Here is a 27,208-nt window from a genome sequence, read left to right on the forward strand (position 1 = left end):
AGGTGAGTTAACATTTGGTTGGTTGAGACATCATCCCTAGAAGATAGAGGTGCATCTATTCATCAGGTGACAGGCTGGCTCAATGTTACACAGCTTGAGAACTGACGTGGAAATATACAACAAACTTTAGAGATGTGGATTACGTGGGCAAGGCAAATTGCCTTGAACTGAGTGGATTGCTGGTCCATGGCAGAGGAATGTCAAAAGTTAACCATACTGCTGTGGATCTGGAATCACATGATAGGTAAGGATTGCAGATTCCTCCTCCCAAGGCTGATAGTGAACCAGCCAGGTTTTTACAACAGTCTGGTAGTTTCATGGTCACCATTATACAAGTTGCTTTTATTCCAGGTGTAATTAAGTGAATTTAGTTTCCTTAGAGAATGTTTCTATGCACTTTAATTTTACACTTCATTTCACTCATGATCAGGACCTCACAATGTGCACTGTGTATAAGGGAACTTTGGATCATGGGCTTCCCTCTGTGGAGCATGCATTTGCGGAGGGACTGCAGGTGCAGAGCAGTGATGTCAGTCAATGTGCAGTGTACATTTGACAATACAGCTGAAATATGGGATTGCAAACTCATGACATAGAACAGTAAGGGTCAAAAATAGAAAAAGCACACTAACTAAAGGAAGCTGGACCCTTTGGGTGTTGTTTTAGATGGACATATCTTAGCCAAATTCTTGTTGTGGAATCTGATTCAGTTCCAGTGGTGGACCACACCTCTGGCCATTTTTCAGGTTGGATCCTCTCCAGTTATTAGTCTGGTGTTGGTTTGGGGAGGATAGGCAAGTGCTGCAATTTTCTCCTTGGTCATTCACTCATCTCCATTCCTGCACTGGTGAAGTGGGCTGTGTCTGTTTCTATATCCATCCTCAACTGACCCCTATTTCCAGCAGCAGTTCCAGTTGAGAACTGTTAATTTAGGAGCTCCAGCCCTAATGGAATACTGCATGGGTTTGTTCCTGATTTTATTCCTTAAGTTATGGTTAATGTGCAAAACAACCATAAATTGCAATGCTTGGGTGGATAACATCATATGGAAATCACTCCCATAGCAGCCTCAGATCAAACTGGGCCAGGTACCCTATACAGCACCGTTTTAGCAAGTATTTTATTTAACTAGGTTGCCAGTTTCCAGAGTGTTGTTTGCAATTCTATTACTAGATCATTATTCCAGTAACAAATACTCAATTCTACTACACTGCATCATAACCGGAGGATAATGTTACTTAAAATGCTATGAAAAGAACCCAGATGTGAAGTGATGAATTACAGTATGTATAACAGCACTGTAGAATGAATGACACCCAAAGACAGTAAAAGTTGTGCAGAAACTAAGAAGTGCAGGATAAAAATGTGACAAGGGCAACTTTGTGACTATAGGGAAAGGATTGCAGGAGAACGAACTGGTATCCACCTGAACTAGAAAATCGCATTACTATCGGCAAATAAAATAAATAAAGCCAGTGAAAAAAAAACTGCAGATACTGGAAATCTAAAATAAAAATAGAAAACGCTTGAAATACTCAGCAGATTAGGCTGCATCTATGGGAGGAGGAACAGATTCAACATCTCAGGTTGAAAACCCCTTCTTCAGAACAAGAGCCATGGATGGATTTTAAGGTTGAACATGTTTTTTTTGGAGGAGATTGCAATATAAGCCAATAAATAGAAACGAATCAAGTGACTACAATTTAAAAAGGCAAGGAAAGATCCATGATCTAAAACCTATTTGTTGAATGGACTAAATTCTCACATAGAGAGTAGTTTTGCTGGTAACCGGTTATTAATGCTTTTAAAAATCTTTGTCCAAGAGCATTCATCACTGCATTCCTCTGCTGCCCCACACGGCCCAGCTGGAGCACCCGGGGCTGCGCGACGTCACTGGGAGGCTACCAGGATGGCGGCGGCCGTGGTGCAGGCGGCCCCGCTGCTGGGTTTACTGAGAGCGCCGCGATCCTTCCTTTCGGCCTCGGCGAGGGCCGGCAACCGAGTCCGGAGCCGATGGAAAAGCGGCGGGAACATCTCGCAGCTTCACCAGCGGGGCCTGTTGAAGGACGTGTTCCCGGCGGCGGACGGGCTGCAGCGGCTGCTGTCCGCCGGCGCGCAGGGCCTGTACTGCGGCTTCGACCCCACCGCCGACAGCCTGCACGTCGGCAACCTGCTCGCCCTGGTCGGGCTGCTGCACTTCCAGCGCGCCGGCCACCGCGTCCTGGTGCTGCTGGGCGGAGCCACGGCTCGGCTGGGCGACCCCAGCGGCCGCAGCAGCGAGCGGGAGGCGGTGAGCGCCGACACGGTGCGGGAGAACGCCCGGAGCATCCAGGAGGGCATCCTCGGCGTCTTCCGCAACCACCGCGCCTGCTTCTGTAGCGATGCCGAGGCTACGACCCTGGGCCCGGTCAGCGTCGTCAACAACTCGGACTGGTATGAGGGCAAGGAGTTGGTCGAGTTCATCGGCACTGTGGGGAGGCACTTTCGCATGGGCACCATGCTGAGCAGGCACAGTGTGCAGGCCCGCCTCAAGAGCCCCGAGGGCATGAGCTTCACCGAGTTCACCTACCAGATGTTTCAAGCGTACGATTTCTATCATTTATATCAACACCACGGCTGTAGGATCCAACTGGGAGGGACCGATCAACTTGGCAACATTATGTCCGGATACGAGTTCATTAGCAAGTAAAGCAAATCTCTCTTGTACACGTTTTTCATTGCAAGTGTCTAGATGTTGATATGGATTTGTTTTCTGCTGGTAGTTTTATTGAAAAGAAAACTTATGAACCTGTAGGGTGACCGGTCAAGACGTCTATGGCATCATGGTACCACTTGTGACCAGTGCATCAGGAGATAAACTGGGGAAAACTGCAGGAAATGCGGTATGGCTAAACCGAAACAAGACTTCACCCTTTGAACTCTATCAGTATTTTGTGAGGCAACCGGATTCAAGTGTAGAAAGGCAAGTTATTTCTTTCTTAAGTTTTGGGCTGTTTTAAAAAATTATGTGCTTGCATGCTTAAATACAACACACAAACAGTACAATTTATTAACCAAGACAGTTGTTGGATTTTGTCTTCCAAGTTGGGTTTAGAAGATTGGTTAGAACACAGTGCCTCTTTTACATTTCCTTCCATATTTTTAAGTAACAGTTATTTTATTAATATTCGACATGCAAACAAATCTTGGTTCTTAATGTTTCAAAACAACAGTATTCAGTAAGATGTAGACCCAGCATTGTCAAAAACTTAAAAGTCTGTTAAAAATGTCATTTGTGGGCTGCTGTAGTTTCTGCTTCCATTGTCACCCTCCATCACTCATAATTTTTTAAGATGGTGTTGAAAGAACCATTTCTCATTTCAGAAGTATTTACAATTAAAGAATGGCTTGGGCTCAGTTTCCACTTGGGTACCTGGCTATTTCCAGTTTGAAACATGGTGCTGTTACCTTATTATAATTTTTTGTATGCTTTAATAATTCTTTAGAAATAAAATTGCAACAATTGTTGCACCTATTTTGAGTGGTCATTAACAAATGAGGAACATTATTTCAGAATTTGTGGGGAGAAAAAAGTGAGGGGAATGGATGGCTGATCAGGGTGTTTTCCCTGAGTACACAAGTGTAATTTGTACCCTGATATTTTTCCCCCTTTTTTTGTCTCTGGTCTTCAACAGGTGTATATGACCTGTACCTTTACCATTCTCTACTAGCATAGATATGATATCAGACTTGCCTTCCTTCTAATGTAAAGCGTTGCTTTTGGATGAAACAATGTGTAATTTTATTATCATGAAACATACTTATTTCTATCATTTGGTTTAAATGTGTTTTTCTTTAGATATCTGAAGCTTTTTACCTTCATCCCACTTCCTGAGATTGAAAGCATTATGGTCAATCACAAGAAAGATCCAGGAAAGCGCATTGCCCAGAAAAGACTAGCAGCAGAAGTCACAAAATTGGTTCATGGAAAAGAAGGATTAGAATCTGCCAAAAGGTGAGTATTAAGGATCTGTTTTTCAAACCCCTAGGAAGTGATAGTTGGTTGTATTGGTTTATTATTGGCACATTTACCAAGATGCAACTAAAAGCTGTACATAGTTGCATTGAGGTAGTAAAAAGAAAACAATGCAGAGTATAGTGTTGCAGTTACAGAGAAAGTGCAGGTAGACAAATAATGTGCAGGGGCAGATTGGGAGATCAAGAGTTCATCTTTTGGTGTATGAAAGGTCCATTCAAGAGTCTGATAACAATAGGATAGAAGCTGTCCTTGAGTCTGGTAGTACATGTTCTCAAGCTTCAGTGACTGGCAGAGGGACACCTATGGCAGCAGAAAAGCAATGGTGCCTTGGGCCCTGTTCACATTTGATTAATAGAGGCCGGAAATGAAGACTGTCTAGCAGCTGATTTGCCATGAAGACTGTTAAACTGGAGGCAAGTGGAAAGGATATATGGAAAAGGTATATTAAGGAGTGCAGCATGAATTTATTAGAATGCTACATCAACATCAAGGATTAAATAACACAGAGCTGACACAAATTGGAGCTATATTCTCTGGAGTTTAGATGAGTAAAAGGTGATTGAAGTTTTGAAGATAGTAATAAGAATTCGTGTGGTAAAGAGAGAGAAATTATTTCCATTGAAAAGTTAAGGACTAAAGTCATAATCTTCAGAAGTAAAGTTAATAAATGAGTTAATACAGAAATACTGCTGCGATATGGCAATTGATATCGTCAATTGATATTTTTGTTAATCAGGGGTGTTGAGTAATTTAGGGAAAAGTTTAGTCACAGATTAGCCATGACCGCGAGCGCTATATAGCTATTCCTGTTTCTGTGGACACGTTAGACAAATGATGGTGGCACACTCTACTCTTCCACTGGATTTATGGTTGACCTCAATACCAACTCAGGATATTTGCAATATGAATTGATTTCCTGATACCTTTTTAATTATATTGCATTTTTACTGTTAAGGCAGATGTTTTAGGCAATATTTTCAGCTACTTATTTCCTGATGCACCACCATCATCTGATGACATAAGTTTCATTAAAGATGGAGATCATGAGACTTTCCTGAAAAACTTCATATGCTTCTCCAAGAGGTGGTGCCTCAATAAGGTGGCATCCGTCACTAAGGACCCTCACCATCCAGGACATGCCCTCTTCTTCTTACTACCATTGGGGAGGAGGTACAGGAACCTAAAGACTCTCACTCAATGATTCAGAAACAGTTTCTTCCCCTCCACCATTAGATTCCTGAACGTTCCATGAACCCATGAACACTACCTTATTATTCCGTTTCTTTTTGCACTATTTATTTTTTGTGATTTATTTTATATCTTTGCACTGTACTGCTGCTGCAAAACAACAAATCTCACGTCATACAAGTCAGTGATAATAAATTTGATTCGGATTCAACTGTTATGTATTTTCCAAAGTGATTTTATGATCTTAGCAAAGAGTTTTCACTGCCTTTGTTTATAAACTGTGTTTAATCTCCCTGGTATCATTTGTCCCCCAACTTTCCCCATTTTGCACCCTGTTATGCACAGTTATGCTTCTTTATCGAAGTGTCAGCTTGACTCTAGGTAGCAATCTGTTTTCAGAATCGGGTGGGGGGGAGACATGGCCATGAGTTTTCAATATGGGGTCTTGGGCATCCCTGAGCAAAAGGTAATTTGATTTGGCTGGTTGATGGTTCCGCAGGTTGGGAGAAATTTTGTTTAATAATGTGTGTGGTTGCCAACCTTAAACCTATGACTTTTCTGTACAATTCAGCCTATAACCCTAGCCTCAGATTCATCAACTTTGCCTCCAGCTTCCACCCTGCCCTCAGATTCACTTGGTCCATCTCTGACACCTCTCTCCCCTTTCTGGATCTCTCTGTCTCCATCTCCGGAGACAGATTAACCACAGTCATCTTCTACAAACCCACTGACTCCCACAGTTACCTTGACTACACCTCTTCCCACCCTGTCACTTATAAGGCCGCCATCCCCTTCTCCCAGTTCCTCCACCTCTGCCCCATCTGTTCCCATGATGAGGCTTTCCATTCTAGGCCAGCAGAGACGTCCTCCTTTGTCAGTAACTGGGGTTTCCCTTCCATCACCATCAATGCTGCCCTTGCCCGTATCTCCTCCACCTCCTGACATCTGCCCTCACCCCCGCCCCCCACCGACCTAACAGGGACAGTGTTCCCTTTGTCCTCGCCTACCACCCCACAAGCCTCCGTATCCAGCGCATCATTCTCTACAACTTCTGCCATCTCCAACAGGATCCTACCACCAGACACGTCTTCCCCTCACTCCCTCCCTTCCGCAGGGACCACTCTCCGCAACTCCCTTGTCCACTCGTCCCTCCCCACCAATGACCCCTGGCACTTGTCCCTGCAATCGCACCAAGTGCTGCACCTGTCCCTACACCTCCTCCCTCACCACCATTCACGGTCCCACACAATCCTTCCAGGTGAGGCAGCGCTTCAGCTGTGAGTCCGAGGGTGTCATTTATTGCATCCGATGCTCCTGGTGCGGCCTCCTGTACATCAGTGAGACCTGACGCAGATTGGGTGACCATTTCGTCAAGCACCTTCGCTCCATCCACCACAACAGCCAGGACCTCTTGGTGGCCACCCACCTCAATTCCACACACTGACATGTCTACCTATGGCCTCCTCTACTGCCACGTTGAGGCCAGGCACAGGTTGGAGGAACAACACATCATATTCCGCCTTGGAAGTCTCCAACTTGATGGCCTTAACATCAATTTCTCTAACTTCCAATGGAACCCCCCCACCCCCTCGTCTTCCCCTATTCTCATGGCTCCCTTCCCCCATCTTGATGACCTGCCCATCTCCTCTCCTCCCCCCATCCTTTATTCCATGGTCCACTGCCCTCTCCTACCGGATTCCTCCTTCAGCCCTCGGCCTCTTCTGCCCATCTCCTCTCAGCTTATTACATCTTCTCCCCATCCCACTACTTTTCGCCTCTCACCTGGACTCGCCTGTCACCTGATCTCATCTAGCCCCTGCCTGCGTGTGCTCCTCCCCTCCCCCGCCCCCCCACCTTCTTATTCTGGTTTCTACCCTCGTCCTTTCCAGTCCTGATGAAGGGTCTCAGCCCGAAACATCGACTGTTTATTTCCCTCCATGGATGCTGCCTGACCTGCTGAGTTCCTCCAGCACTTTTTGTGTATTGCTCTAGATACATCCAGCATCTGCAGAATTTCTTGTGTATGAAATCCTATTCTGTATTTTACCACTGCCTATGTTCAGTTTTATGGATTTTCCTTTCAGATGCACAAATGCACTCTATCATAACAGTATGGATGCACTGGAGACTATGTCAGATGAAGAGCTACAAGAATTGTTTAAAGAAGCATCATTCTCTGAGAATCTGCTTGAGCCAGGTACAACGGTGCTGGATCTTTGCCGCAAAGCCAATGCTATTCCAGATGGTCCCAGAGGGTATGTCTCCAACACAGAACTTTATAACATAAGGTGGCAAATGCTTGTGTTCAGGAGTTGTTGGGGCAAAGTAACTCTTAAGGAAATCAGTATAACATGACCTCATCATTTATTCTTTCCAACCTTGCTAGTGCCATGCATTTTGACAGTTCAGCTCTATAGCAGTCCATTAAGGATTCTTATTTTAAAATATTTCTGTCTCAGCTGTACATTTTGAGTTTGTGATTTTATTTTTGACCATTTATGTGATCCACACTCATCAGAAACTTTACGATGAAAGGTTGAGCTGGATTTATATCCAAGTCACTGATGTGCCGTACAAACCTACTTGAGCTGGAACAATGATCAAATGCTACGGTTCTTTATAATATTATCCACTTGAGTGGGAATGGTTAACATGTCAGTGTCAATCTCTCTAAGTAGTTTTAGCTCTGCAATAGTTTTGGTTTTGATACAGTTATTTTGTTGAATTCTCTTGCAAACAATAATTTGAAATAGAAGTTGGTTGACTGAAGGAACAATACTTTTGAAAATCCAAACTACACTAAGAATTTTTCTTTCTTCTTCTGTTCCAGGTACCAGATGATTACAGATGGTGGAATTTGGATTAATCACTTGCGAGTGACAGAACCAGAACAAGTGCTGGTTTTGAAGCAACATATACTGACAAATGGACTGTCACTGCTTAGAGTTGGAAAGAAAAATTATCACATTGTAAAATGGCTCAATCTGGTAATTTAGGCATTATAGTTCATGGTGTATTGCCGTCATTATAAGTTATATGCAAAATGAAACATCTGGTGCTTTACATTTTCCTCACTGAAGTAAATGTAGGTGAGCAACAGAGACCTTGATGTGCAAACTTGATCCCAATGCGCTAAATTAGAATTATGCTGGAATGTTTTTGAGTTGGGATTATACAGTAGAATTAGATTTATATATTAGTTAGTAATTGAAATCTTTAACCAAGTTGTAAAATAACCATGAAAAAATTGTATTCTCTGACTGGATGGTGGCACTGAATTAGAATTTGATGACATACCTTTCTCAAACTTTTGATTTGTAAAATCAGCTCTCAAGATCACTTACAGCCATCTATTTCATGCAGCCACTGTACTATGTATAGACTTTTATACTCACTGAGTGAGAGAGGTCATTAAGGTGTCCATTGTGATGTCCATTTACGTGAAGCTTCATTTGTACAAAATTTTCATAGGGTTGAGGAAAATAGCTCTACAGCAATTAAATATGAAATAAATTAAAATGTGATTTTTAATTTATATTTGGAATTTTTTGTGCTGCAATGACTGTTATTTGGGAAGGAAATGAATGAAGGAAAAGGCATAGTGGTTCATGAGAGCTTTTTATTTTTGGTTTCATTCACTGTAAGAAATAAGCGGTGGGATTGGGAGCTGTAGATCCCAAACACTATTCCGGTGTCCGGCTTGAGAAAAACTGAAGGATGTTAACTGTAATCAGGTGGCTCTTGGTGGAAAAACCACTTCAGGGCAGCCTACAAGGTCTGGACACCTTGTGGCTCTGGTAGTCTGGGAGTCAATAGTATGTGAGGCACCATTTGAGAAAACTATCATTATGGGGTCTTTGAGAGCATGTGGCGACACTTCTGTTAATGCTGATGCTTTGAGATAGTCTGATAGCAATAATAGTGTGGATCAGGTGGTGGTCAGTCCAGCTGTCATCAGTGTTCATCACAGTGCAAGTGAGTTGACATTTTTGTGGTTCCTCACTTGGATGGTGGTATTGGTGCCAATGATTGGGCCATGTGGTCTTGTGCTAATCCTTTTGACAAAATAAGGTGTTTGTTAAAACAAGACCATGCTCCGAGTGCTTTGTCAGGAAAAGAACTCTGTTAGAATTAGTCTTTCCTACTCCTTCCTTGCCAATCACACACTTTACTAGAGGGTTTCATCTCTTCCCACCCTGGTGTGTCACCCAAGTGGATGAGTTTTTCTCCCTGTCTGTATCCCTTTGTAGCCTCCTTATCTTCAGAGCTTACTTTTGTATATATTACTGTGTTATCAGCAAATTTAGTAACCTTATTTTTGGTGTTTTCAGCCAACTCATTTATATCAATTGTTAAATATTTGAGGCCTCAGCACTGTTCGGGTGTCACAACTCTAGTTACATCTTGCCAACCAGAAAATGACCCAAGTATGTCTACTTTCTGCTTCCTGTTAGCCAGCCAATCTTCCATCCGCACCAATGTGTTACCTCCTATACCATGAGCTTATTTTGCAATAACCTTTTAGGTGGCACCTTATCAAATGCCTTCTGGAAATCTTAATGATAATGCATTCACTAGCTCCCCTCCATTCACAGCATGTTACTTCTTCAAAGAACTCCAATACATTGGTCAAACATGATTTTCCTTTCTTGAAACTGCATTAACTTTGTTTGATTATGTTGATTTTTTTTAAAGTGCCCTGCTATTTCTTTAGTAATAGCTTCCAACATTCCCCTTTGGCATATGTTAAGCTAACTAGTCATTAGTTTAAAACAAAAACAGAAAATGTTGGGAATACTCAGCTGGTCAGGCTGCATCCGTGGAAGAGAAACAGAGTTGATGTTTCAGGTTGGAGATTCTTCGTCAGAACTGACCTGCTGAGTATTTTCAACATTTTCTGTTTCAGCATCTGCAGTTTTTTTTTATTTTCAATGGCCTGTGATTTCCTGCTTTGTTTCCCTCACATGTCCATTTTTGAATAAAGGAATTACATTTTCTGTTTTCAATGTAATGGAACCTTCCCTGACTACGGTGAATTTTGGAAAATCAATCATCAACCAACTCACTAGCCACATCTTTTCAGCCCATCAGGACCCAGGGAAATGTCAGCCTGCAGCTCCAAAAATTTACTCGGCAATTTCACAACTACTGATGTCAGACCAACAGGCTGGTACTTCTCTGTTTTCTCTCTCCTTGTTAAACAGTGGGGTCACTTCTGTTACCCTTTAACCTGCAGAAGCTATTCCAGAATCTACAGAATTTTGGAAAATCCACCACTACTTTCAAAACTTTTGGATTTAAATCCTCAGGTCCTTAGGAGTTATCAGTTTTCAGACTCATTAATTTCTCTAGTAGCATTTCTTTACTAATACTTTGTTCTTTCACTTCCTCAGTTACACTATTTCTGTGGCTCTCCAGTGTTTCTGGGAGTTTTTGTGTTTCTTCTGTGAAAACAGACAAAATACTTGTTTAAATCCTCTGCCTTTTTTTTATTCTCCATTATAAATTCTCACAAGTCCAGAGTCATAGTTATACAGTAGGGGAATCGGGCCCTTCAGCCAAACTGGTCCACGCTGACCAAGATTCCCATCAAAGCCAGTCTCATTTGCCTCTGTTTAGCCCATATCCCTCTAAATGTTTCTTGTCCATGTACCTATCTGAGTACCTTTTAAATATTGTTAATGTACTTGCTTCAACTGCTTCCTCTGGCAGCTTATTCCATATACTGACCCCCACCTGGGTGAAAAGGTTGCCCCTCAGGTTCCCATTTAAACCTTTCCCCTCTCACCTTAAATCTATGCCCTCTAGGTCTTGATTCCCCAGCCCTGGGAAAAAGACTGTTTGTATTAACCCTATCTATGACCCTTGTGATTTTCATTATAGTAATCCATGATCACTATTATCCTTGTTAAATGCACCTTTAGTTTTCTTATTTATTCCACATTATTGGATGTTATTTCAATGAATATTCCAATGCAATTCAATTTTTTTTTACAGAATATTATACAGTACAGTAACATAATAAATTTTCCAGTTAAACCAGTAAGTTTCAAGGGAGTGCTGTACTCAGAACTGGGCGAGTTGAAAGGGATTGTGCGGAACAGGGCTCTTAGGAGTTTAAAGATTAAAGTAAATTGGTTTATTATGTCATATGTACCAAGGTGCTATGTAAACATTTGTTTTGCATGCCATCCATGCAGATAATTTCAGCTGGGGCCGCGGTCTGTTGAATGGAGTGCAGGAGTTAGCCTCTGATGCCGAACCATTGGGATTTCCAACAACTGGACAGCGGATCACCAGAGTTTTACTTGTCCCCCCCACGGGGACCAATCAGAGCGCCCGGTTTTGAAAGGGTAGATGGGAGTTGTAGTTCACTCCTCAGCTGGCGTCATTGAACGAAGACGCCCATCATGCCGTGCGCGATCCGGCCTCCCCTCCCGCGCATGCGTTGTGACGATGCTGCCCCCCGGCCTCTGACGGCGGCCTGGTGCTTCTCCTTGAGCGGTGTTCGGCTTTGCTGCCGGCAATGGAGGCGCTCTGAACCCTCGGCAACTAGCGGTCGGTCGACGAGAGACGCAGCGGTCTGGCCAGGGAACAAGGTGTCGGTCGGGGCGTTCTGTCTGCAGCAGCGATGGAGGCGCTGATTCCGGTCATTAACAAGCTGCAGGAAGTGTTCAACACAGTGGGAGCCGATATCATCCAACTGCCGCAGATCGTGGTGGTGGGGACACAGGTAACGGGCGGCAGCTGCGGCTCCCACTCACTCGCTCATCGGTCCCATGCGGCAGTACACATCCACACTATTCACCTGCTCTTTTCCCTTGCAATGTGTTTCCAGCTTGTAAAATGTCAGATTTTCATCCTTAATGTATTTTGATTTCTGTGCAAGTTTCTTCATTCACTCTTTGCTCTTGCAGCAAGCTGTACTGTATAGCCAGCCTGATTCATGTACAAAATATCCCGAAGCTCTTCGTAGAACAATGGGGGTGGGGAAATTGAAGAGCAGTCCAATTATGGAGAAGGAGCAGGAGAGGAGACTGGAGGGAACGAGGTTTTAGGGCAGAGATGGTTAAAGGTTCTGCCTTTTGATAGTGTGACGTAAAGTGAGGTCAAAGTTGGAAGATAAGATAGAGGATCATGGCTGTGGCATTATCTCTTGATGTCAGTAGAAAACCAGTGTGGGTTAGTGAAGACAAGATGATTGATAGGACAATGTGTGATAGAGAACAAGCTGCAGGATTTTTGACAAGTTGATTCTGTGGAATGTTGGCAGTGGAAGGCAGTCAGGAGCATTGCAGCAATCAAAGTTGTTGTGGACAGAAGTAAGAATTAGATTTATTATCACTGATATATGACGTGAAATTTGTTGTTTTGCGGCAGCAATTCAGTGCAAGACATAAAAGTCTATAAATAGTGCAAAAAAAAAGGAATAATGAGATATTGTTCATGGATCATTCAGAAATCCGGTGGCAGAGGGAAAGAAACTGTTCCTGAATCATTAAGTCTGGGTCTTCAGGCTCATGTACCACCTCCTTGATGGTATTAAAGAGAAGAGGGTATGTCCCAGATGATGACGGTCCTTAATGATGGATGCCGCCACCTTGAAGCACTGCTTCTTGAAGATGACCTCAATGGTGGGGAGGATTGTGCCCGTGATGGAGCTGGCTGAGTCTATAACCCTCTGCAGCCTCTTGCAATCCTGTACAAGGAGGCTCTGTACCAGGCTGTGATGCAACCAGTCAGAATGCTCTCCACCATATATCTACAGAAATTTGTAAATGACAGAAGGCTGAAGTAGCTTAGAACTTAGAACTAAAAAAGAGGATCTAATTTTGATAATTTGGAAGATGTGCACTTTGGAGCACACTTCAAAATCAGACACAATGTCTTATTCACCTTAAGCAGGCTACGAGGGTCTCCCAATGAGAAGGGAATAGAGTTTATGACGGAAGTCAAAGATTAGCTGAAGGAAATTTTCATTTGGAGCAGATAGAAAAGTTGAGGTTAAGGGAAGTGATGGGAAAAACAGCACAAGGCATTGTTGTCTTATACGAAGACATTTCCTTGCCTGTATATTGTATCAATAGAAGAGAGCATTTGTTAGAGAAACTAGATTTGAAGGATGGATCATTTTCAAACTGAGAGGAGAAGAGTCCTTTTGTTTTTAATTCTCTGGGTGTGAGTAATGCCATCTCTAATTGACCACATTTTGAAGATTAACAAAGTAAGGGTTTTCAAAATTTTGAAAGCCCTTACTTTGTTAGAGTTTTTAAAAGTTATGAAGGGATTTGTCAGTTTTGATGGTCTGAGATCTAGAGTGGAACCTGGAAATGATGTTCCTTCAACGATGTTTTAATTGTTTTTCTAAGTTAAAGTTTGTGTGGGGGAAGGTGGTATCCTTGAACTAAGTTGTTAATTTGCTACAGTTTATGCTGTGAATCAGCCTTAACACATGATTGTAAATTGTAAAGGATGGGGGTAGTGGCTGGGAACAGTTAGGGTGGATAAAATGGATTGCTCTGTCCTAGCTACCATTCAGTTTATCAGGCTGTGTGTATCAGGAAATTGTGATCAATCTATAATAACTATGATTTGAGCTTTGGTGACGGGCTTCAAGAGTTCAATGGGTGAGTTACTCAGGTTCAGATTAGTTTATTTTCATATATACCAGATTGCAGTGAAATTCCTTGCTTGCATGAAATTAGAGTAAATAGTATACATGTTAGTAATAAATATAACAAAGAAAGTGATGCAATCTGAAGTTGTGCAAACAGAAATGACAGAGTGTCAATAACAGAATAACCAAGAGAGGTCGAATTAAGAGTCTGAGAACGTGGCAGCACCACCCAGAAGGGGATGTGAAATAAGTGATTGGTTCAGGAGTCTGATAGCAGTCGGGAAGAAGCTGTTCTTGAGTCTGCCTGTCTGGGTTTTCAGGCTCCTGTATCTTCTCCCAGAAGGTAGAAGAGAGAAAAAGGATTGGACAGCATGGTAGGCATCCTTGACGATGTTTGTCACAGATATATTTGTTTGCCTGACTCCTGTAGCAATAGTATCTTTGAGTGGTCATTAAGCTTCCAGTTGGTGGTGGTGTGATCACTTCCTGAAACATCTGTGCCATAAATGTTACCAGCCATTTGTTTGTCCAGGCATCAAAGTTGTTGACCTCCTCTGTGGAGAATCATTGTCAAAGAAAATGGAGTGTAGTGCTGTGGAATTTTCAGGAAACAGTACCAACCCTTAACTTTAGGAAAGATCATTGAAGTAGTAACAAGCTGAGAACTTTTCCCCGAAGAAGTACATTTCATTGGTGATGTTGTGTGGTGAGTGACTTTGAATTATATAATCACCTATATGTCAATTTATATCCAGTTACTGGAGAGTTTTCCTTTAGACCCATGGTGCTCACCATTGATGGGTTCCTTGGTTCACTCAAAAGGAGCTACTCTTGTGCTCTACTGGGAATTGCCTTGTGTCTGGGTCAAGGCTATGGAGAAGGCTAGAGGTGACATGGTTTTGGGAACTGCATCAGACTGTGGGTAAGCATGATATCAGTGAATACTTGCAGCACTGATGGCTACCATTCTTTATGCTTGGGGAGTGGCTGATTGGGTGGTAAGTAGTCGGACTAAATTTATCCTGATATCAGGGAGTTTCCAGGGCCATAACTGTACTGGAACAGCACGGCTAGAAACATGGATCTCTCTGGTGTGCAGGTCTTTGTTTATTTGTGGAATGTTGATGGGTAGGAATGGAACCACTTGTGTGTGGTCCCATGTTGCTGAACAGTGGAGAAGTGGACTTTAGGAATTGTTATTCAGTATGAGAGAAGGCTGACGCAAGATTATTCATAAGAGATGTACCCTTGGGATGGGGAAGCACTTTCCTGGGTATCAGCTTCAAGTTTACCTCATTGCCAACATCTGCCCATCATTTGGAGAGGTGGGGATAGAGAGAGTTGTGCATGGTTTGGGATGAATAAGGGGCATTTTTTGCATAATGTTAAGCCTGGCTCGTAATGACTTTCTAGATGCAATATTCTGCAGATACTTCTGGGTCAGGTCAAGCATGGAAAATATGGAAAGTTCAGGTCAGGTTCTCGCCCTTACTGGATCCCTTCATTCAGGATTCTGCCCTGCCACAGTGCAGACATGGCTAAGTCAATGATGACATCTTGTGTGATTGTGACAAAAATGACCCTTCTCATTCTTCTTGTTTCGTTTATAGCTTCTCATGGTTGGTTACACACTCCTCCAACATTGACCATCTAACCAGTGGAAGAGAATCGCTATTGTCGGCCTCTCTTCCCTTGCACTCTCTGGTGCCCCAAGAGCACGTCCTTGGCCCTCCCTCTCCTGTTTCTCGCCTACATGCAGCTTTGTCCCTACCACAAACTGTCAGAGAGGAAACGTTAGAAGCTATTATTGAAGATGTTATGGTGGAACACTTGGGGGGAGAAAAGTCGAGATAATCTGGCAGAGGCAATGTGCTTTTGTGAAAGGAAAATTGCATTTGACCAATTCATTGGAGTTCATTTTGTGGATAAAGGGTATTTGGTGGATGGGTTTCCAGAAGGGATTTGACAAAGTGCTGCATCAGTGATTATTGCAGAAAATATAATGGTGTAGGAGATAATATATTGGAGGCAGATAGAAAATTGGCTGGTTAGGAGGAAGCTGAAATTAGGTATAAATGATTTTTCTCTGATTGGCAAGATGTCACAGTGGTATGCTGCTGGAATCGGTGCTGGGCTTCAGTGACCTGGATGAAGACTCAAGGTATGGTTAATAAATCGCTAATGAATTTAGTAAGATGGGTAAGAAAGTAGGTTGTAAAGTGGATATAGAGACTACAAAGGGATGTTATAAAAGGCTGGGATGCAGGTACAGTAAGTAATTAGTAAATCTAGCAGAACGTTATCATTTATGTTAGGGGAATTAAGTTCTAAAATAGTTGAGGTTATGCTTCAGTTGGATAGGGCACTGGCGAAACAATATCTGAAATGCTGTGTCCTCTTATTTATGGAAGGCTGTTAATATGTTGAAGCGAGAAGGTTTACTGGACTAATATCTGGAATGAGTCGATTGGCTTCTGAGGAAAGGTTGAACAAGCTAGGCTGGTGTCCCTTTAAGTTCAGGAGTGTGAGAAGAGCCTTGATTTAAAAAGTATATGATCCTGTAGGATCTTGCCAGGCTGGATGTGGAGATGATGTTTCCTCCTGTGGGAGAATCTGGAACTAGTGATTGCCAGTTTAGGATAGAGAGTTGCAGGTCTCTGGAACTTTTTACCTCAAAGGGTGGTGGATGTTAGTAGTTTTATGACAGACTTAGAGGTTGGTAAGCAATTGGGTAAAAGACAGCCATGAAAGCAGAGTTGAGTTTGTACTTGATGAACTTTGATCTTATTAAATGGTAAGGTGGATATGAGGGACTGACTGGCCAACTCCCGCTGTTAAACTTTTTTATGTCCTACTCCATTCGTCTCTTTGGTAGCTGCCTAAAACTGAACCTGACTGTTTGCAATCTTGCTGCCACATGCAACTCTTGGTTGTCATTCAGACTATAAATGACATCTTGGTGATGGATGGTCTATCTTTCCTTCACCAACATCATCCAACTTAGTTCTTGTCTCATTTCCACTACTGAAATCTTCATCCATGTATTTGTTATCCCTTAATATAATTATTTCCAACTCTCCTACCAAGCCTCACTTGTTCTACTCTTCATAAATCTATAGTTATCCAAATTCCTCTTGCTGTTCTCATCTTTTCCAAATCCCCCATGATCTTATCCTAACCCTTTAATCTCCTTCTGCTCTACAAGTCTCTGTAATCCTAATGCTCTGCTGAATCTGGTGTTTTGCTCATCCCTGACATTAATTGCTCCCCCACTGGTAGCTACACCTTAGGCTGCCACAGTTCTAATCTTGGAATTCCCTCTCTATATCTCCTGGCCCCTCTATACCCATTCTTCTAAGTTTCTTATTAAAACATATGCCTTTGACAAAACTTTTATTCATTTGCTCTAACATTGTCATTATGTTGCCTTGAAACTGTTTTCCTTTGTGATAATACAACTGTAAAGTGCCTTGGAAAGTTTTCCTCCCTTAAAGGCACTGTACAGGCTGCCCCCAGGTTACAAACGGGTTCCATTTTCACAGATGTCCTTAAGTGCATTTTGCCAATAGATTGGAAAATGCACATAATCACTCAATGCAGTATCCATCCCTCAAAGTATTGTAATGAATAGCGTTGATGAGGGCCAATTACACAAACATTTATTTATTGTCTTCCCCTGCCCAGTTACAATGGTACAGAATCAGGATGTCCCACACTCACTGCTGGTTTCGATGGGCTTGAAGTATCAGTGGGTGTTGCATTGTTTAACAGAATATCATTGCACAAGTATCAATGAAAGTGAGTGCTTGTCAATTTCCAAAGCAACTCTCTTGAATGGCCTCCTGTGGGGCAATTACATTTAAACAGTTTTTTTGTTTCAAGACTGGTTTTCGTTTGAATTTACTAATATTTATGAAAGTTTGTTCCTATGTATGAGGTGTCCATATGTCGGGTATTTGTAATCCAGCGAGGGTCTTTGTAATGGATATTTTGCTTCAAGGTGCTGGAGAGGTACCACCAATGATGCCTTTGCAAAATTGTCTAAGTCTACTAGAAGGATAAATAAACCAACATCAGCTTTCTTGCCTAGGCCAGGGTACCCAGCATTGAGGCCTAATTAAATGCCCTATGGCGAATGCTGTCGAGGGAAGAGATTGTTTTGCTATATGATCAAAGGTATTTCGATCCAAAGTGTTCTAGATCATCATCTGTATCTTGGTATCAGGATGACTGAATTAATCACGTTGTTTATGTTGAGAATGGCATTGTATTCCTGTGTGATGACTAATTAAATTTTTTTTATATGTCTGTATACTTGCCACAATAACAGCAACATTGTTGCCATCTTCATAGCCACATCTCGTCCTGTTTTCATTTCATGATTATTATTATTACATGAAGGTTTTGGAAGCAGCTCGACTAGTTTTAGAATATGACTTCAATAAATAATCCAGCGTAAGAGATCCCAGTTTTTAATCTCACTCATTACTATTTAGATTTACATTTGTGATTTTTTTTTTCTCTCTTGAGGTCTTGTAATTTTGTAATCTGCAAATTTACGATTTTATAATGTTGGTGTGTGAGTTTAATGATTGGATATCTCTATTTCAAAATGTTCCAATAAAAAAGATACAGTGGTTGCTGGTGCCTCATTCTCGCGTGCTAGAATTGTGTGGTGGAGAACGAGGGGAAACGTCCACTTCGCCCTCCTATTTTCCCCATATTGTCCTAAATTTAAAAAAAAAACTCAAATCCTCTAACTATTTCAGGCTTATTGGGACTCTGCTCCTTGCAATATTTCTGTCTGACGTGAACATTTTCTGACAGAAAACCTCTTGACCTTCCTTCATTCCATAAATAAACCTATATCATCTGGTTATCAGTTCAGTGATTAATGAAAATAGTTTACCTGTGATTAGCACTTCTTAATTCTTTCATCAGATCACCTCTTTACATTCTTTTATCTACCAACAAATGCATTGGTTCTTAGAGCATTATTCCATATTCTTATCGTACTCTTAGTATAATTTGGCTACAATATTCTAGCTGTGGCCTAACCAAATCTTAAATGGGTGATTAAATTAAAATTGTATTAGTATCGAAATTGGTGAAATTATATCTTGAAGCAGTTCGACTATACAAAGGGGAGGCCTGAAATGAGCATCTGTCTGTTCAGTTACTTGAGGCAAGTCGAGCCATGTAGCAGTTCAGCCAGTTATGCTACTTGAGATTGCAGCTGATTTGTAATCTAATTACAGCTTTCGAGACATCCAGTATACTAGGGTAGCAGTAGATAGTCTTATTGATAGCAAGTATATGATATGGAATAAGTCTTCAGACAAAAAGCCAAAGGTTGGTTACTGTGGAGAAAGCTTGGCTAGCCATATGCTGCACAGAAGTAATGTTTATTTAGATTTCCACAATATTTGAAGTACAATTTTACAAACACTTCAGCCTTTTTCTATTAATTCTGTTCTTATTTTGGATAATCCAATCAGTTTTTGACAATTTTGCTAACCATGTATAAAAGGTCTGTCCTTAAGCAATCATTTACCAGGTGGCTCCATTCGAGGACCGACGCGTTGCACCGACTTACCTCGGAAATGTGGTAAGAGGGCTGGGCTGCAGGTGAGGTTGAAACAGCATAGATACAAGACCCCCCTCCCCAGCTTACTACTCGCTAACTTCCAAGCCATTGAGAACAAAGTTGATGAACTAAGGGCAAGACTGACCTACCAAAGAAAACTGAGGAACTGCTGTGTGCTGTGTATCACCGAAACATGGCTTGCACCTGCTTCACCTGATTGTGCCATCCAACCTGAGGATTCTCAATCCACTGAATGGACTGCACAGCATCCTTGGGCAAATTTAGAGATGGTGGGGTCTGCTTCTTAATCAATAACTCATGGTGCTCGGACGTGACGGTCCTGGTGAGCTCCTGCTCACCTTGCCTGGAATATCAAACAGTGAAGTGTCGCCCATACTACCTACCACTGAAGTTCAGTTCAGCTATCCTGATGGCAGTCAACATCACACCCCAGATGGACATGAAGCCTGCACTCAATGAGCTATACTCTGTGGTCAACAGCCTTGAAACAGGATACCCTGAGGCCCTCTTCATTATTGCAGGGGACTTCAACCAGGCCAATCTCAAGAATGTGTTACCAAAGTACTACCGACACGTCTCCTGTCCCACCTGGGACCCGAGCACCCTTGACCATTGTATACAATCATCAAGGATGCCTTCCGATCCACCCCTCACCCTCACTTTGGTAAGTCAGACCACCAGGCTTGCTGCTTCTCCCTGCATACGACCAGAAACTGAAATGGGAGGATCCAGTACTGAGAGTCATGCAGTGCTGGTCTGAGGAAATAGTTGAGCTTCTATGCGACTGTTTTGAGTCAGTGGACTGGTCCATGTTCAAAGACTCAGCTGCCAGCCTTGATGAGTATGTCACTGCCATCACAGACTTTATCAGCAAGTGTGTTCAGGACTGTGCACCAAAGAGGACAATACGAGTGTTCCCATACCAGAAACCATGGATGAACTGGGAGATGCACTCCCTGCTGAAGTCGAGGACTGCTGCATTCCGATTAGGTGACCCTGACCTTTACAAGAACTCGAAATATGACCTCCGTAAGGCTATCAGAGATGCCAAGAGACAATACCAGTTCAAAATAGAGTCCCAGACCATTCGTCAGTTGTGACAGAGCTTGCATGCTATAATGGGCTACAGAACGAAGTTGAGCAGCATATTTCAATAACAGTGTATCCCTTCCTGATGAGGTTAACGCATTCTATGCACATTTTGAACAGAAGGGGATAGGTTTGTCACCACCCACCCTGACAGCCTCCAGTGCAACTGAACCCGTGGTTGCCGTCGAGGACATAAGATCAGTTTTCCGGAGAGTAAACCCGAGGAAAGCATCTGGCCCAGGTGGTGTCCCTGGCCGAGTGCTCAGATCTTGTGCTGATCAGCTGGCGGGGGTATTTGCAGACATACTTAACCTCTCCTTGCTTCAATCTGAGGTTCCCAACTATTTTAAGAAGACCACTGTCATCCCAGTACCTAAGAAAAACAAGGTAACATGCCTTAATCACTACTGACCGGTGGCTCTGATATCCACCATCATGAAGTGCTTTGAGAGGCTGGTCATGGCACGCATTAACTCCAGCCTCCCTGAAAACCTCGACCCACTGCAATTCGCCTACCACCAAAACAGGTCTACAGTGGACGCCCATCTCCCTGGCCCTACACTCATCTCTGGAGCATCTGGACAGTAAAAACACCAACGTTAGATGATTGTTTATTGACTACAGCTCCACCTTCAATACTATAATTCTAAGCAAACTCTTCACCAAACTCTGAGACCTGGGACTCAACACCTCCCTCTGCAACTGGATATTTGACTCTAACCAACAGACCGCAATCAGTGAGGATAGGCAACAACACCTTTAGCACGATTATTCTCAACACTGGTGCCCCACAAGACTGTGTCCTTAGCCCTCTACTGTAATCCCTATACACTCATGACTGTGTTACCAGATTCTGCACTAACACCATCTACAGGTTCACATATGATACCACCATAGTGGGCCATATCTCAAATAACGATGAGTCGGAGTACAGGAAGGAGATAGAGCATGGTGTCATAACAACAACCTTTCCCTCAATGTCAGCAAAACAAAAGAGCTGGTCATTGACTTCAGGAAAGAGGGTTGGTGTACATGCACCTGCTGAGATCGAGAGGGTTGAGAGCTTCAAGTTCCTATGAGTGAACATCACCAATAGCTTGTCCTGGTCCAACCACGTAGACGCCACAGCCAACCAGCTCACCAGCGCCTCTACTTCCTCAGGAGGCTAAAGAGATTTGGCATGTCCCCTTTTACACTCACCAACTTTTATCAATGCACCATAGAAATCATCCTATCTGGATGCATTATGGCTTGGTATGGCAACTGCTCTGCCCAGGACTGCAAGAAACTGCAGAGAGTTGTGGACGCAGCCCAGCACATCATGGAAACCAGCCTCTCATCCATTATTCTGTCTATACCTCTCGCTGCCTTGGTGAAGCAGCCAACGTAATCAAAGACACAACCCACCTGGGTCATTCTCTCCCCTCTCCCATCAGGCAGAAGATACAGGAACCTGAGGGCACATACTACCAGGCTCAAGGACAGCTTCTATCCCATGGTAATAAGACTATTGAACGGTTCCCATATACGATGAGATGGATTCTTGACCTCGCAAACTACCTTGTTATGACCTTGCACCTTATTGTCTACCTGTACTGCACTTCCTCTGTAGCTGTGACACTTTACTCTATACTCTGTTATTGTTTATACCCTGTACTACCTCAATGCACTGTGTAATGAATTGATCTGTATGAACCGTTTGTAAGTTTTTCACTGTACCTCAGTACAACTGACAATAACATACCAATACCAAAAGCTATTCTCTTCTCCAGCTGAAGTGAACCAATTGAAAACTATATTTCTTTATGTTCTCTAACTCTTGACAGAGTAGTGGAAAAAGCTCAGTGCTGGAGAGTCTAGTGGGAAGGGACTTACTCCCCAGAGGTACTGGCATTGTGACTCGAAGACCTCTGGTTCTGCAGCTAGTGAATATTTCTCCAGAAGAACAGCGGAAAGCATCGGGTGATGATGACGGTATGTTCAGTCCTTTCATCAGATTTGTATATTATAAAGAGCAGCACACTACTAGTAACTTGCCAGATGTTTACCATTTTGCCACTTGTATTTGCCACACGTCTGCTCAGCTGTATCCTGTGTGGTTGCTGCCTTGTATGTTGCAGTTTTTGCTCTGCTCCTACCATTTTATATCTCATTGAGCACTTCTGTTGCTCTTTGTCCCAAATCCTCTTGTTCCCTCTCCTTACCGCGCTCCTTATATTCCTAACACTTTTGCTCTGTTCTCTGTAACTGTTTCGCATGACAAAATGTCTTGTTTCTGCTCTCTTGCTGCTCCATACATCCCATCAGTCCTGTCGGTTCTAATTCTCTCTCATCACTTTGTATCTCTGCATCTTGCTTCAGCTTCTACATTTTTACTCACTGCCTTGCAATCCCACCACTCTTGCTCGACTTCTGCTCTATTGCTCTTTGCATCGTGCCATTCCCATTGCATTGGGAAGTTGAGTTAGATCAGAATTGACCCGGTTGTTGCCATCTTGGATTCCAGTAGTTATTTTCAGCCCCCTCACCCTTTCTGTTCCAACTGTTAACATCATTCATCACTTCAGCCCGGCACCTCTCACAGTCCAGAGTGTTGATTGTCTGATGCAGGTAAGTCTGGATGAGTGATGGTGAACACTGAAGAAAATTTCAATGATTTTCAATGCATTGGGAAGCTAAATATTTAGTTGATTGCTTTAATCATATTCTCAAGTTTACAAATTTCTAACATGCTTAAATGACAGATATTTTTAAAATAAAAATTTTGGCTGCGCGAACTTTGTTTTTCTACTTCAGGCAATCTGAATGCAGTGTCTGTTGTATTTGTCTTTCAGTCTGCATGAGGGAAATGTATTTTGTGAGCTGCATCTTCTAAGCTGAACCACTTAACCCTTCTGCTATTTCTCTAACTACAGAAGCAGCCGCGTGGAAAAATTACGGCCAGCCTTACAAAGGTTTCTGCTTTCATTTGTTTTCCTGTCTGTATACCATGTTCTCTGCATGGCTATGGATCATTCTCTAATTGTATGCCACCAAAGAATAATTGTTGGACTTTTGAATTGCAGAAAAGCCTGTCTCTGGGTTATTGTGCTGGATTGAATATTTTAAAAGGGGGCATTGCAAGAATGACAGGATGCATCCTGACCTCGGGTGTTGTCTCTGTTCGGTTAGTACGTCTCTCCTGTGACCCCACCCCAGGTCCTCTGTTTTCACTTTCCAAGACTGGTAGGTTAATTGGCAACCATAAGTTATCCCCAAGGTAGGTGGCTGGCAAGCAAATCTGTGGGAATTGATAGGCATGTAAGGTATGGGAAATAAATTGGGGAACAGCACTGTTAGAAATGTTTTGAGATTTGACATAAACTCGAAGTGACAAATGACCTCTTGTGTTACGTAAAGTATGATTGGTAGGATCTCAGCTATTATGTGTAGAAGAGGCCCCAAGTGACCATAGACAATTCTGATGAAACTCCTGGTAGTGCAGCAAAGGTAGACATCTTGGAATGGGACATCTTGCTTTTTTCTTGAATGATGTAGATGTTTAAAGATAAAATGTAATCAGCTTCTGCAGCATTTTGCACATGAATTAAGGAATGTTATTTTTCAGTGACTTTGTTAGTGACTATTCAAGTCAATATGTTCATTTAAAAAAAATACTGGAGAAAGTAGGAATAAAGGAGTTTCTAGTTGTGGTGGAATCCAGACTAAGGGCCTTAAGTATAAGATGGTCACCAGTAAATCCAGTGAACAATTCTGGAGGTATTTAATTAGTGAGAGTAGTGATAATGTGGAACTTGCTTACTGGTTGGGATGAATAGAAAAGTTGGTATTAAGGAGAAGCTTAATAAGTACATGAGGGATAATGAATTATCAAGATATGTTGAATGAATGAGGTGTAGTCGAGTAGGGGGAGGCTTGTGTGGAGAGTAAATACTAATGTTGACTATGGGGCTAAATGGCCTGTTTCTGGGCTATAAAATTAAATGCAATTCAACATAAATCACTCAACTCTTTAAAATAAATAGGTGAAATGACAGTTAATATCACTTAACATAGTTGTTTTACTTGTGCATTCAAAGATTTCTGACTTGCTATACTTAATGGCAATCCTCATTTTAAAGTATGTAAAATCCTTGCATGGCAAGAAAGTAATGAATTTGCATTCCATTACAATTGGACTATACAGTAGAACAATGTAATTAGTGGTTCATTATAGAGGTGGTCTCTTTTTGCAGCTATTTTATGGAGTTATTTACTTTGTACAGTGCGATGCTCTGATTTTTCCCCTGAGTAATGGAAGTATTGTTTTGCTATTCAAATTATTATTCAAGTATAGAGGATTTCCAATCCAGGGAAGGTTGTCTCCTGTGTGAATGCAAGGCTTAATTTTGACTAGTATGACCAGCTATTACTTTTGCCCAAGCCAAATGGCACACTTTGTCCTCCTCCATCTCTCAGGTTTGTCATGTGCTGAGGGAGTTAGGTGTTTTAGTGTCATCATCTGTGCACATTCTATCTATAGGTAAATTGGCTCAATTGGCTTAGAGAATTTTGAATTGTGCCTTATTGGGAGATTGTCATAGATGTAATATTTGGCCCAACAAATATGCAGCTTGCTTGCTTTTCAAAGATTAGTGTTTCTGATCTTTAATTGATGGATACTTTTTGAAGTTTCTGGCAATAAAAAGGATAATTGCCTACAAAACCAAGTTTGTAGGTTGCCATGCTATTTCTTGGCAGTAATAGAGATTGGATCCATCTCTGAGCAAATTTACAAACTCCTTTTTGTCTTTGGATTCTGGTCAGTGAAGAAAGAATTTTATGAACATGGAAGAAATTGAAACTGATTCTTTTTTTGGATAATGGAATAAATGGTTTTGTGGCTAAGTTTGCGGATGACACCAAGATAGGTGGAGGAGTAGGGAGTATTGAGGAGATAGGAAGATTGCAGAGGGACCTAGACAGTTTAGGAGAATGGGCAAGGAAATGGCAGATGAGATTCAATGTTGAGAAATGTGCAGTTGTATACTTTGGAAGCAGAAATAAGCGGGCAGATTATTATCTAGAAGGAGAGAAAATTCAAAGTACGGAAGTACAAAGGGACTTGGGGGTACTCGTGCAGGATACCTTAAAGGTTAACCACCAGGTCAGATCGGTGGTAAAGAAAGCGAATGCTATGTTGGCATTCATTTCGAGAGGTATAGTGTATAAAAGTAAGGAAGTGTTGATGAGGCTCTACGGGGCACTAGTGAGGCCTCATTTGGAATACTGCACAGTTTTGGGCCCCACATCTTAGGAAGGATGTGCTGACGTTGGAGAGGGTTCAGAGGAGATTTACGAGGATGATTCCAGGAATGAAAGGGCTTACGTATGATGAGCGTTTGTCAGCTCTTGGACTGTACTCACTGGAGTACAGAAGAATGAGAGGGGACCTCATAGCAACATTTAAAATGTTGATAGGAAAGGACAGTAGATGTGGCTAGGCTGTTTCCCTTGGTGGGTGAGTCCAGGACCAGAGGGCACAATCCTAAAATTAGAGGGTACAGTTTCAAAACAGAGATGAGGAGAAATTTCTTTAGCCAGAGGGTGGTGAATTTGTGGAACTCCTTGCCACGTACAGCAGTGGGGGCATTCAAGGAGGAGATAGATAGATATCTAAATAGTCAGGATATGAAGGGATATGGGGATAAGGCCGGAAATTGGGATTAGAATAGGTTTTTTTTCCTCCCCCATTCCCCATTTCTTTTTTCCCTTTTCCTTGGAGCAGACTCGATGGGCCGAATGGCCTGCTTCTGCTCCCTTGTCTTGTGATCTTGTGATCTTGATTTTGGCAAGCAGGACTACACCATGCTGATGTTCCTTGGTTTCACTATTGATAGTCATCTGAATCTCAGTCGAACCTTTATACAATGCTAGCTTAGTCAGGCCAGTGGTAGAGAGGATAATGAGAGTTTTTAAAATTGTGAGCTCACCTGGCTCTCCGTCTCCAGAACAAATTCAAATGCACCTCCTCATTAACCCATTGTTCCCCTAGCAATTCTAAAGTTCCTCCTTCTTGATGTCCAGACACAAGTTCAAATCCTAAGGATTCCTGTATTCTCCCACTGCAAACAAAAGTAAATAATCTCCTTCATCCCAATCCTTTGGCAATGGGCTAACACAGTCCACAACCACCTTCGAAAAGAGTTCACCAGAAACAGGAATAGGTTTCCCTACCATCTCATCACTTGAGAGTGCTTTTTTTCTCAATTCAGTAAGCCTAGGGTCTTTAGTCTGCTCCACTATAAATTCTTTCCTGGACAGAGACAAATCTTTAAATTCAGACTCAACATGAGGATTTTGATCCCCCAGTGAAGACAGAAAAGTCTCAGACAAGTCATCATAATTTGCCTCCTGTTTAGGGCTGTCACAGGGAACAACATCAGGCTGTCACAGGGAATAACATCAGGCTGCACAGGACTATCGGCCTTGGCTAATTCTTAGCCCTAGCTCTAACAGAACTCCTTCGCTTCATTTCTAAGTCCATCCTTTTCTGTTCCATCTCCATCTTCCTCATTTCTATCTCCATCCTTTTCATTTCTATCTGGGCATTTATCTTCCTTTGCTCTGCCTCAGCCTCTAACTTCAGTCGAGTTTGTTCCAACTCAAACTTCATTCGCGCTTGTTCTCGTTCAGCCTCTATCTTTGC

General features: G+C 42.3%; 2 protein-coding genes across 5 annotated transcripts in view; both read left to right on the plus strand.

The window, feature by feature from the left end:
• Positions 1-1,778: 1,778 nt before the first annotated feature.
• On the plus strand, positions 1,779-8,737 carry yars2 (tyrosyl-tRNA synthetase 2, mitochondrial). Its single transcript, XM_052029990.1, has 5 exons — positions 1,779-2,685; positions 2,795-2,962; positions 3,839-3,994; positions 7,291-7,461; positions 8,037-8,737. Exons 1-5 carry the CDS (start codon positions 1,799-1,801, stop codon positions 8,200-8,202), a joined length of 1,548 nt encoding a protein of 515 aa, XP_051885950.1. The 5' UTR covers positions 1,779-1,798; the 3' UTR covers positions 8,203-8,737.
• A 2,645-nt stretch (positions 8,738-11,382) lies between these two features.
• LOC127578243 (dynamin-1-like protein) overlaps positions 11,383-27,208 on the plus strand; it is a 41,617-nt gene continuing 25,791 nt past the window's right edge. For 2 of the 4 annotated variants that reach the window (XM_052030011.1, XM_052030013.1), the window contains exons 1-3: positions 11,383-11,939; positions 22,347-22,494; positions 23,436-23,474. In XM_052030011.1, coding sequence (XP_051885971.1) covers positions 11,838-11,939; positions 22,347-22,494; positions 23,436-23,474 — 289 coding nt within the window. In that variant the 5' untranslated portion in view covers positions 11,383-11,837. The remainder of the gene's footprint in view (positions 11,940-22,346; positions 22,495-23,435; positions 23,475-27,208) is intronic. The other 2 variants (XM_052030012.1, XM_052030014.1) reach the window with 1 other exon arrangement.

The sequence above is a fragment of the Pristis pectinata genome, chromosome 15, assembly GCF_009764475.1.
Source record: "Pristis pectinata isolate sPriPec2 chromosome 15, sPriPec2.1.pri, whole genome shotgun sequence".
Classification (NCBI taxonomy): domain Eukaryota; kingdom Metazoa; phylum Chordata; class Chondrichthyes; order Rhinopristiformes; family Pristidae; genus Pristis; species Pristis pectinata.

Coding starts and splice junctions, on each gene's coding strand:
- yars2 (XM_052029990.1), top strand. CDS start 1,799: ATGCTTTTAAAAATCTTTGTCCAAGAGCATTCATCACTGCATTCCTCT. Junction 3,995..7,290: donor GGATTAGAATCTGCCAAAAG/GTGAGTATTAAG, acceptor TTTTCCTTTCAG/ATGCACAAATGCACTCTATC. Junction 7,462..8,036: donor ATTCCAGATGGTCCCAGAGG/GTATGTCTCCAA, acceptor CTTCTGTTCCAG/GTACCAGATGATTACAGATG.